Genomic DNA, 12,179 nt, shown 5'->3' with positions numbered 1-12,179 from the left:
TTGTTGTTAGTGTATATGAATGCAAGAGATTTCTGTGTATTAATTTTGTATCCTGCAACTTTCCAGAATTCATTGGTGAGCTCTAGTAGTTTTCTGGTAACATCCTTAGGATTCTCTAAGTATAGTATCATGTCATCTGCAAACAGTGACAGTTTAACTTCTTCTTTTCCAATTTGGATTCCTTTTATTTCTTTTTCTTCTCTGATTGTCATAACTAGGACTTCCAAAACTATGTTGAACAAAAATAGTGAGGGTGGACATACTTGTCTTGTTCCTGATCTTAGAGGAAATGCTTTCAGCTTTTCACCTTTGAGTATGATGTTAGTTGTAGGTTTGTCACATACGGCCCTTATTATGATGAGGTACGTTCCTTCTATGCACACTTTCTGGAGAGTTTTTATCATAAATGGGTGTTGAATTTTGTCAAAAGCTTATTGTGCATCTATTGAGACAATCATATGGTTTTTATTCTTCAATTTGTTTATGTGGTGTATCACACTGATTGATTTGTGGATATTGTCTTCACTGGGTTTGGCATTGAAGTTTTGCTAGTCTCATAAGGGAGATGGGTAGCATCTACTCTCCAAAAGAAATTGTATACCATTCTTTGAATTTTTTTTTTTTTTTTTTTTTTTTTACATATTTCCAGTGAAGCCATGTGAGCCTGGGGCTGTACTTGCTGGAATATTTTTGAAAATGGAATCAATTTATTTAATGTTTATAGGGCAATTTAAACTTCCTGAGTATGTTTCTTTGAGTTATATTACCTAGAGATTTGTCAATTCCATGTATAACTTCAAAATTATTGGCTTCCCAGTGACCTGTAAGGTAACATAGATATGATTTATATATAAACATATATCTCCCAGATATAAACCCTTTCTTAATTCTCCCACCCTGTGGCTTTACTTTTCACTATGTCAGTAGTGTCTTGGATAGCCTCATCCACCAGAGGGCAGACAGCAGAAGCAAGAAGAACTACAATCCTGCAGTCTGTGGAAAAAAACCCACATCTACAGAAAGATAGACAAGATGAAAAGGCAGAGGGCTATGTACCAGATGAAGAAACAAGATAAAACCTCAGAAAAACAGCTAAATGAAGTGGAGATAGGCAACCTTCCAGAAAAAGAATTCAGAATAATGATAGTGAAGATGATCCAGGACCTTGGAGAAAGAATGGAGGCAAAGATCGAGAAGATGAAAGAAATGTTTAACAAAGACCTAGAAGAATTAAAGAACAAATAAACAGAGATGAACAATACAATAACTGAAATGAAAAATACACTAGAAGGAATCAATAGCAGAATAACTGAGGCAGAAGAACGGATAAGTGACCTGGAAGACAGAATGGTGGTATTCACTGCTGTGGAACAGAATAAAGAAAAAAGAATGAAAAGAAATGAAGACAGCCTAAGAGATCTCTAGGACAACATTAAACGCAAAAACATTCACATTATAGGGGTCCCAGAAGGAGAAGAGAGAGAGAAAGGACCCGAGAAAATATTTGAAGAGATTATAGTCGAAAATTTCCCTTACATGGGAAATGAAATAGCCACCCAAGTCCAGGAAGAGCAGCGAGTCCCATACAGCATAAACCCAAGGAGAAACATGCCGAGACACATAGTAATCAAACTGGCAAAAGTTAAAGACAAAGAAAAATTATTGAAAGCAGCAAGGGAAAAACGACAAATAACATACAAGGGAACTCCCATAAGGTTAACAGTGGATTTCTCAGCAGAAACTCTACAAGCCAGAAGGGAGTGGCATGATATACTTAAAGTGATGAAAGGGAAGAACCTACAACCAAGATTACTCTACCCAGCAAGGATCTCATTCAGATTTGATGGAGAAACCAAAAGCTTTACAGACAAGCAAAAGCTAAGAGAATTCGCACCACCAAACCAGCTCTACAACAAATGCTAAAGGAACTCCTCTAAGTGGGAAACACGGAGAAGAAAAGGACCTACAAAAACAAACCCAAAACAATTAAGAAAATGGTAATAGGAACATACATATCGATAATTACCTTAAACGTGAATGGATTAAATGCTCCAACCAAAAGACACAGGCTCACTGAATGGATGCAAAAACAAGACCCATATATATGCTGTGTACAAGAGACCCACTTCAGACTTAGGGACGCATACAGACTGAAAGGGAGGGGATGGAAAAAGATACTCCAAGTGGAAATCAAAAGAAAGCTGGGGGGCTTCCCTGGTGGCGCAGTGGTTGAGAATCTGCCTGCCAATGCAGGGGACACGGGTTCGAGCCCTGGTCTGGAAAGATCCCACATGCGGCGGAGCAACTAGGCCCGTGAGCCACAACTACTGAGCCTGCGTGTCTGGAGCCTGTGCTCTGCAACAAGAGAGGCCGCGACAGTGAGAGGCCCTTGCACCGCGATGAAGAGTGGCCCCCGCTTGCCGCAATTAGAGAAAGCCCTCGCACAGAAACAAAAACCCAACACAGCCAAAAATATATAAATAAATAAATTAATTAAAAAAAAAAAAAGCTAGAGTAGCAATACTCATATCAGATAAAATAGATTTTAAAATAAAGAATGTTACAAGAGACAACGAAAGACACTACATAATGTTCAAGGGATCAATCCAAGAAGAAGAAGATATAACAATTATAAATATATATGCATGCAACATAGGAGCACCTCAATACATAAGGCAACTGCGAACAGCTATAAAAGAGGAAATCGACAGTAATGCAATAATAGTGGGGGACTTTAACACCTCACTGACACCAATGGACAGATCATCCAAACAGAAAATTCATAAGGAAACACAAGCTTTAAATGACACAATAGACCAGATAAATTTAATTGATATTTATAGGACATTCCATCCAAAAACAGCAGATTACACTTTCTTCTCAAGTGCGCACAGAACATTCTCCGGGATAGATCATATCTTGGGTCACAAATCAAGTTTCAGTAAATTTAAAAAAATTGAAATCATATCAAGCATCTTTTCTGACCACAACGCTTTAAGATTAGAAATCAATTACAGGGGAAAAAAAAGTAACAAGCAGAAACACATGGAGGCTAAACAATACGTTACTAAGTAACCAAGAGATCACTGAAGAAATCAAAGAGGAAATCAACAAATACCTAGAGACAAATGACAATGAAAACACGACAATCCAAAACCTATGGCATGCAGCAAAAGCAGTTCTAAGAGGGAAGTTTACAGTGATACAAGCCTACCTCAAGAAACAAGAAAAATCTCAAATGAACAATGTAACCTTACACCTAAAGGAACTAGAGAAAGAAGAACAAACAAAACCCAAAGTTAGCAGAAGGAAAGAAATCATAAAAATCAGAGCAGAAATAAATGAAATAGAAACAAAGAAAACACTAGCAAAGATCAATAAAACTAAAAGCTGGTTCTTTGAGAAGATAAACAAAATTGATAAAGCATTAGCCAGACTCATCAAGAAAAAGAGGGAGAGGACTCAGATCAACAAAATTAGAAACGAAAAAGGAGAAGTTACAACAGACACCGCAGAAATACAAAGCATCCTAAGAGACTATTACAAGTAATGTTATGCCAATAAAAGTGACAACCTGGAAGAAGTGGAAAAATCCTTAGACAGGTATAACCTTCCAAGACTGAACCAGGAAAACATAGAAAATATGAACAGACCAATCACAAGTAATGAAATTGACACTGTGATTAAAAATCTTCCAACAAACAAAAGCCCAGGACCAGATGGCTTCACAGGTGAACTCTATCAAATATTTACAGAAGAGCTAATACCCATCCTTCCCAAACTCTTCCAAAAAATTGCAGAGGAAGAAACACTCCCAAACTCATTCTATGAGGCCACCATCACCCTGATACCAAAACCAGACAGAGATACTACAAAAAAAGAAAATTACAGACCAATATCACTGATGAATATAGATGTAAAAATCCTCAACAAAGTACTAGCAAACTGAATCCAACAACACATTAAAAGGATCATACACCATGATCAAGTGGGATTTATCCCAGGGATGCAAGGATTCTTCAATATACACAAATCAGTCAATGTGATACACCACGTTAACAAATTGAAGGATAAAAACCATATGATCATCTCAATAGATGCAGAAAAAGCTTTTGACACAATTCAACACCCTTTTATGATAAAAACTCTCCAGAAAGTGGGCATAGAGGGAACCTACCTCAACATAATAAAGGCCATATACAACAAACCCACAGCAAACATCATCCTCAATGGTGAAAAACTGAAAGCATTTCCTCTAAGATCAGGAATGAGACAAGGATGTCCACTCTCACCACTATTATTCAACATAGTTTTGGAAGTCCTAGCCATGGCAATCAGAGAAGAAAAAGAAATAAAAGGAATACAAATTGGAAAACAAGAAGTAAAACTGTCATTGTTTGTAGATCACATGATACTATACATAGAGAATCCTAAAGTTGCCTCCAGAAAACTACTAGAGCTAATCAATGAATTTGGTAAGTTGCAAGATACAAAATTAATGCACAGAAATCTCTTGCATTTCTATACACTAATGATGAAAAATCTGAAAGAGATATTATGGAAACACTCTCATTTACCACTGCAACAAAAAGAATAAAATACCTAGGAATAAACCTACCTAAGGAGACAAAAGACCTGTATGCAGAAAATTATAGGACACTGATGAAAGAAATTAAAGATGATACCAACAGATGGAGAGATATACCATGTTCTTGGTTTGAAAGAATCAATATTGTGAAAATGACTATACTACCCAAAGCAATCTACAGATTTAATGCAATTCCTATCAAATTATCAATGGCATTTTTTACAGAACTAGAACAAAAATCTTAAAATTTATATGGAGACATAAAAGACACCCAATAGCCAAAGCAGTCTTGAGGGAAAAAAACGGAGCTGGAGGAATCAGACTCCCTGACTTCAGACTATACTACAAATCTACAGTAATCAAGACAATATGGTACTGGCACAAAAACAGAAACATAGATCAATGGAACAGGATAGAAAGCCCAGAGATAAACCCATGCACCTATGGTCAACTAATCTATTACAAAGGAGGCAAGGATATACAATGGAGAAAAGCCAGTCTCTTCAATAAGTGGTGCTGGGAAGACTGGACAGCTACATGTAAAAGAATGAAATTTGAACACTCCCTAACACCATATACAAAAATAAACTCAAAATGGATTAGAGACCTAAACATAAGACTGGTCACTATAAAACTCTTAGAGAAAAACATAGGAAGAACACTGGTTCTTTTGTTTTTTTTGTTAAGAACACTGACATAAATCACAGCAAGATCTTTTTTGATCCACCTCCTAGAGTAATGGAAATAAAAACAAAAATAAACAAACGGGACCTAATGAAACTTAAAAGCTTTTGCAAAGCAAAGGAAACTACCAACAAGATGAAAAGACAACCCTCAGAATGGGAGAAAATATTTGCAAACGAATCAACGGACAAAGGATCAATCTCCAAAATATATAAACAGATCATGCAGCTCAATATTAAAAAAACAAACAACCTAATCCAAAAATGGACAGAAGACCTAAATAGACATTTCTCCAAAGAAGACATACAGATGGCCAAGAAGCACATGAAAAGCTGCTCAACATCACTAATTATTAGGGAAATGCATATCAAAATTACAATAAGGTATCACCTCATACCAGTCAGAACAGCTATCATCAGAAAATCTACAAACAACAAATGCTGGAGAGGGTGTGGAGAAAAGGGAACCCTCTTGCACTGTTGTTGGGAATGTAAATTGATACAGCCACTATGGAGAACTGTATGGAGGTTCCTTAAAAAACTAAAAATAGAATTACCATATGACCCAGCAATCCCACTACTGGGCATATACCCAGAGAAAACCATAATTCAAAAAGACACATGCACCCCAATGTTCATTGCAGCACTATTTACAATAGCCAGGTCACGGAAGCAACCTAAATGCCCATCGACAGACGAATGAATAAAGAAGTTGTGGTACATATATACAATGGAATATGACTCAGCCATAAAAAGGAACGAAATTGGGTCATTTGCAGAGACATGGATGAATCTAGATACTGTCATACAGAGTGAAGTAAGTCAGAAGAGAAAAACAAATATGATATATTAACACATATATGTGGAACCTAGAAAAATGGTACAGATGACCGGTTTGCAGGACAGAAATTGAGACACAGATGTAGAGAACAAACGTATGGACACCAAGGGGGGAAAGCGGCGGGGGGTGGTGGTGTGATGAATGGGGAGATTGGGACTGACATATATACCCTAATATGTATAAAATGGATAACTAATAAGAACCTGCTGTATAAAAAAATAAATAAAATAAAATTCAAAAATTCAAAAAATGTCCTGTGTAACCAGAATTTCATCTTTATTCATATATACACAACAAACATTTAATGTAGATCAATTTTTGCATTATTATTGATGGTTAGTGCTTTGTATATTTTGTATAAAATTGTTTTCCCAATGTTAAGTGTATAAAGAAATTCTCCTATATCCAAAGTTTTAAGTTTTTACCTTTAAATTAATTAATTTGAGGTACAGTGTTAGTCAAGTTTCATCTTTACTCACATATACCCAACAAATTTTACTATAAATTATTTTCATCATTATTAATCATTTTGAACTCATTTTTTGTTTCCATTATGTTTTTACTCATGATTCATTTGGCCCTTGAACAGCGTGGGAGTTTAGGGGCATCGGCCCTTCACCTAGTGGAAAATCCAAGTATAACTTATAGTTGGTCCTCTGTTCTGTGGTTTTGCTACCAACCATGGGTAGTGTAGTACTCTAGTGTTTACTACTGAGAAAAAGCCATGTGTAAGTGGACATGTCCATTTCAAATACCTGTTGTTCAAGGATCCTCTGTATTTAGCAGTCTATTTCATTAGTTTTAAAAATATAAGGATTTTCTGCTCATATTCTTGTTATGAAATTCTAACTTAAAACTCATTGTGGTCTATGAAAAATGATGTATCATTTTAATCCTTTAAACATTTTTGAGACCTAATCTATGGCCTAATCTATGGTCAACATCTATATGTGCTTGTAAAGTGTGTAATCTGCCTTTGTTGGGTAAGATGTTCTATATGTGTTCGTTTTTTTCATCAGCTATTCATAAATTCTGTAACATTACTAATCAATTTATAAGATGTGCTTTAAAATCTTCTCAAATGACTATGAAGACATTTCTTCCTGAGTAGCATCCACTCACTGCTGCTGTTGAAAATTCTGCCTTTGCTCGGCCGTTCATTTGAAAGCGTGTAATCTATCTTACTCTACTTGTCCTTAAGATTTCTGCTATTTCTATATAATATTGATTTCTAGGTATAGATTTCTTTTCTGTATTCTGCTTGAGATTTATTTGTATTTTTTTAACCTCTAACTGCATTTTTGTCATCAGTTTTAACAAAATCTGAAGCACTATCTCATTATATATTACTTTTCCCCCCCATTCTCTCTCTCTTCTTCTAGAACTTTAATTCAACATATGTTTCAACCTTCTAATTCTACTATTTTCTATATTTTTATCTTTATGCCTGTCTGTGCTCTATTCTTGACAATTTTTCTGAGCCATTTCAGGTTAGTAATTCTATTTTCACCTTTGTCTAATCTGTTATTAACTTTATTCACTGTGACTTTAATTTTGGTGTTTTCATATTTCTCACTTTTAGAAGTTGTCTTTAGCTCTTTTTCAGATGTCTTTTTCATTTTTTTAAGGTTAATGTTCCCGGGAGTGCTTTTTTTTTTTTTTTTTCCACACACACACACTATATTTTATTTTTACAAGAGATAAATAAACTGACACCAAGCATTGTAAATGGATGACCACAACAAAAGCAACAATGATTGCAATTACCAAACACGAAACACACTATGTCATAATATTGACATTCAGTCCAGTAATCCTCCACTGTAACAGCTCCTTTACTTTGCAGTAAAAATTGATTTGTATACTTTTTGCCTCTGAGTCCTTGTGGGATTTTTTTTTTTATTCAGACAGAAAGTCACAAAAATTATAATCATCCTCATCAGTTCACTCAGTCCCATGTACTTAGTTTTTTTTTTCATCTTGATCTTTTGTTAGCACTTTTATGAATTCATCAGTTTTCCATTAGAGTTCTGAAAATGCTTATTCATTCAGTTCAGCAGTATAGTCAGTTACCAGAAACCTGTACTTGTCAGAGTCTTTTCCATGAATTCCTTGAAGATGAAGCCCTTTTATAGGAACATATTTGCAAAAGCATCAGAGTACACACAGAACTGTCTGTAAATGACAAAACACTTAAAAATGACCACGGTTAGAGATTTGATGAAAGTTCATAATAATGCAATTGACAAGGAAATTTAGTTATTTCTGAGATATACGTTTTAAAGTAATAACTAGAATTATGACATAACACGGGAGTGCTTTTAAAGCTTGTTTTTATTTCAGCATAATTTTTTTTGCAATCTATATTTTATTTTACTAATAGTATTATCCCAATAATTAAAGTATTTTTTCTCTTATCATCTGTTGTATATTAGTCATGGTGTCTTATATCTTTGCTTGCTTGTTGATCTGTTTATATTTGACTATATGCTTGTCATTGTACTTGAAAAACAATATTCAGGTGTAATTCAAACACTGGAATTAAGCGAATTTCCTCTACATTTGCATTTGATTTTGCCAGCTACTTTGGCAAACAGTCCATAACAACATTAATCGAAGTTCAAGGTATGAGAGTCCATGAAAGTCCAGTACTATTCCCATCTTTCATGAAATTACATGCAAGCACTTGCCCATTAACTCTTCTTTGTTACTTTGAGTGTGTAAACTTTTCAGTTCCCAGCTTATTGTGAGGAGGGTTTGACTAGACCTGCTTGTGTGGGTCTTGGTCTTTGATTTTTTTTTTTTTAATTTCTTTTTAATTTCTTTTATTTTTAAAAATTTATTTATTTTTTATTTTTTTAACATCTTTATTGGAGTATAATTGCTTTACAATGGTGTGTTAGTTTCTGCTTTATAACAAAGTGAATCAGCTATACATATACATATATCCCCATATCTCCTCCCTCTTTGATTTCTATACCTCTCACTTTATATGCTCATTAAAACAGAAGTTCGAATTTTGTGGGTTCAGCAAATTTCCACAGAACAATAGTAACTGTCTAACTGGACACCCATTATTCCTTCAGTTTTGGCCTGGTATTCACTCCTACATTGGCATTTCTTCAAGGCTTTTAAGGTTTTTAGCCATTTTAAACAGGTTTCTTTCGGTTGTTTTTGGTGGGAAGATCGGCATGAAATCCTAGTCACTGTTAATGAAATCCCCTATCCACATCTCTATTCAGATCATTGGGAGCATATATATTTGACTTCCATTTCTTCGCATGCTACTCTTTATCCTTTACTTTTTAAAAAAGTTACATTAAAGTTTTTAAAATAAAATAAAGTGTTGGGCTTCCCTGGTGGCGCAGTGGTTGAGAATCTGCCTGCCAATGCAGGGGACACGGGTTCGAGCCCTGGTCTGGGAAGATCCCACATGCCGCGGAGCAACTGGGCCCGTGAGCCACAATTACTGAGCCTGCGCGTCTGGAGCCTGCGCTCCACAATAAGAGAGACCGTGATAGTGAGAGGCCCGCGCACCGCGCACCGCGATGAAGAGTGGTCCCCACTTGCCACAACTAGAGAAAGCCCTCGCACAGAAACGAAGACCCAACACAGCCATAAATAAAATAAATAAATAAATAATTTAAAAAAAAAATAAAGTGTTGAAAATCTTTAATTAACAATAAATTAAAATTACCCAGATGCTAAGGCACTAATAAAGCTGTTATACTATTTTTGTTTCTTTTCCCGTTTTCTGCATATTACCTTTCAGATGCATGAAGAAATTTCATGAGGTTGCAATCATAAACCGTGCATTAGAGGAAGGATTAAGTTCTTGGCAGCTCTGAAAATAAGCTATAACCTGTGTATATTTATATATAGGGAGAGGATCCTTAACTTTTATAAGATTTTCATGTGGGCTTATAATAATCCATAGAAGACTGAGAATTGTATTAGCTTTCAATTCTGATACTTTTGCAAAAATTTTACTATATTGTAGTGCTTTCTGTGCCAACAGAGAATCTTCTAAGTATTGTTGAGAGCGTCTCACAGCCCCCTGTGTTGCTCTGCAGGACTCTGCCGTGCCTTTCTCTCAACGATGAATGCCTGGGTCCACTTCTTCATGTGTTACAGGGAGCACAGCAGTGAGGGACCTCCTTCTTAGGAGCTATCACCCCTGGGGCAGAGATGGGATTAGGTTGATGGGTCTCTTATACCATGGATGAATAGGATCTGAGATGTTTTTCCACCAGGGTCTGATGGCTGGCAACAAAATCAAGTCACTAGGCCTTTTCTGCGTGCAGAGAACCTTCTGGAACATAAAGGCCTTCGCCTTGAGTAGGAAGCAGGAAAACAGAAGTCGTCCACAGTGTCAAGAATTCACTGAGAGTTTGCTGGGGCTCAAGTGACCTGAGAGTGTAATGGTCAGTGGCAGAGACTCATTCTTCCCTTTTCTTTCCCTGACAGTGTCCTCTCCTCCACACACTCAGGAGAGAGAGCTACTCAATCTGCATGACGACTTCTAGAAAGAAGGGGGAGCAGCAAGGGTCTCAACAGGGGGCTAAGACCAAAGGGTGAAGACATGCAGGCTCCAGTCCCTGAGGGAGAGGAAGGAGGAAATAGACAGCTCCCAGCTTTGATGCTTGTAGGGATTATTGAATTAGGTGGGTTTGAGGTTCTGGGACACAGTGACCCAGTCCCCATCCCTGTTGCCCTGGGTTCCCATTTCCGCAGCCAGCACTGACTCAGCAGCTGTGCGGGATATTGTGCTGAAGGCTTTCGTTACTATCTTCCCCCAGATCACTGGCAGTTGGTGGGCAAGCCTCTTGGGCAGCCTTGGGTGATGAAACCTATCACAGCAGCAGGAGAATGGGAATGCAAATTCTCAAGCCCCCACCCGCACCCTTCCTTCCTCTTTCAGGGGCTCAAAGTCTGGCAGGAGGAAGCACCAGCAGCAACTGACTGGGCAGACTTCCCAGGAAGATGCAGCCACTCCTGCTCCTGGTGGTCCTTCTCCTGCCGCCCAGGGCTAGGGCAGGTGAGTGACCGTCCCCATCCTCAGAGGCCGACCCCAGCCCATAGACTCTGGAGCCAGACCACTCAGGCACTTCCTAACCCTGTATCATTGGGCAGCTTGTATGAGTTCAAAGTTCCTCAGCTTCATCATCTATAAAACAGGCATTATGTCAGGCCTACCTCAGAGAGTTGATATGAGAGTTAAATGACTTAGTGTACAGAAAACTCTTGGAGTCGTCCTGGCACGTACTACTTGCTATATAAACATGCTCTCTGAACTCAGTCTGCAGCTCCTGTGGCAGAGCCTCGGACATAAAGATACAGCAATAGCAGGCCCGCCAGCTCATCTTTAGAGCCCTAAATTCATGAGCTGACCGTGAGCTGGACTCACAGGGATCTGGGAGGCTCCCTGAGGAAGAAAGTACCACGGAACTGCAGGGAGAGGCTGCGCAGAGGGCTCCGGATTTGCCGTCCCCACAGCAGAGGAACCTTCCTCATTATGGGAGGCTGCAGCTGGCCTTGCCTTGTGGGGAGGTGGGAGGGAGCTGAGGCCGGGATGGGGAGCCAGCAGCGTTTCCTGCAGAATCCTGGAGCCTCCCCCCAAGGCTGGTGCCCTGCAGACCCAATTCTCATGAACCACCAGCTTCTCCGGCCCCTGCAGCACCTCTCCTGCCTCGCCATCTTCTAACCTTTCTGGAGCCACCAAGCCGAAGCCCACACACCTGTCAGTGCAGAGATAAGTGCCTAATGCTTCCTTCCAGGGCAGATCATCGGAGGCCAAGAGGCCAGGCCCCATTCCCACCCTTACATGGCATATGTTCAGATCCGAACTCCACGTCTGAAAACTTGTGGGGGGTTCCTGGTGCGAGAAGACTTTGTGGTGACAGCAGCTCACTGCTTGGGAAGGTGAGGCACTAAGGGGCTTCTGGGCACCAGCAAAGCAGTTCCAGAAGATTTCATGAGAGGAGCCATTGAAAGCAGGGTTCTAGCAATAAAGGGGTGAAAAAAGAGCAGGTAGGGCTTGGGGGGCAGGGAGCAGGCCAGTGTAAAT

The 12,179-nt window shown here is 38.4% G+C and overlaps 1 protein-coding gene across 5 annotated transcripts in view; it reads left to right on the top strand.

Annotated features, from left to right (window-relative positions):
* The window catches only part of LOC137766473 (cathepsin G-like), a 29,222-nt gene that overhangs the window by 15,497 nt on the left and 1,546 nt on the right, over positions 1-12,179 (top strand). For 4 of the 5 annotated variants that reach the window (XM_068546851.1, XM_068546813.1, XM_068546823.1 and 1 more), the window contains 3 exons: positions 10,366-10,536; positions 11,034-11,150; positions 11,890-12,034. In XM_068546851.1, the coding sequence (XP_068402952.1) occupies positions 11,096-11,150; positions 11,890-12,034 (200 nt within the window). In that variant the 5' untranslated portion in view covers positions 10,366-10,536; positions 11,034-11,095. The remainder of the gene's footprint in view (positions 1-10,365; positions 10,537-11,033; positions 11,151-11,889; positions 12,035-12,179) is intronic. The other variant, XM_068546842.1, reaches the window with a different exon arrangement.

The sequence above is a fragment of the Eschrichtius robustus genome, chromosome 1 (genome assembly GCF_028021215.1).
Source record: "Eschrichtius robustus isolate mEscRob2 chromosome 1, mEscRob2.pri, whole genome shotgun sequence".
Classification (NCBI taxonomy): domain Eukaryota; kingdom Metazoa; phylum Chordata; class Mammalia; order Artiodactyla; family Eschrichtiidae; genus Eschrichtius; species Eschrichtius robustus.
The sequence above is the reverse complement of the archived record's forward strand: the minus strand, read 5'-3'. Positions and strand labels throughout refer to the sequence as shown.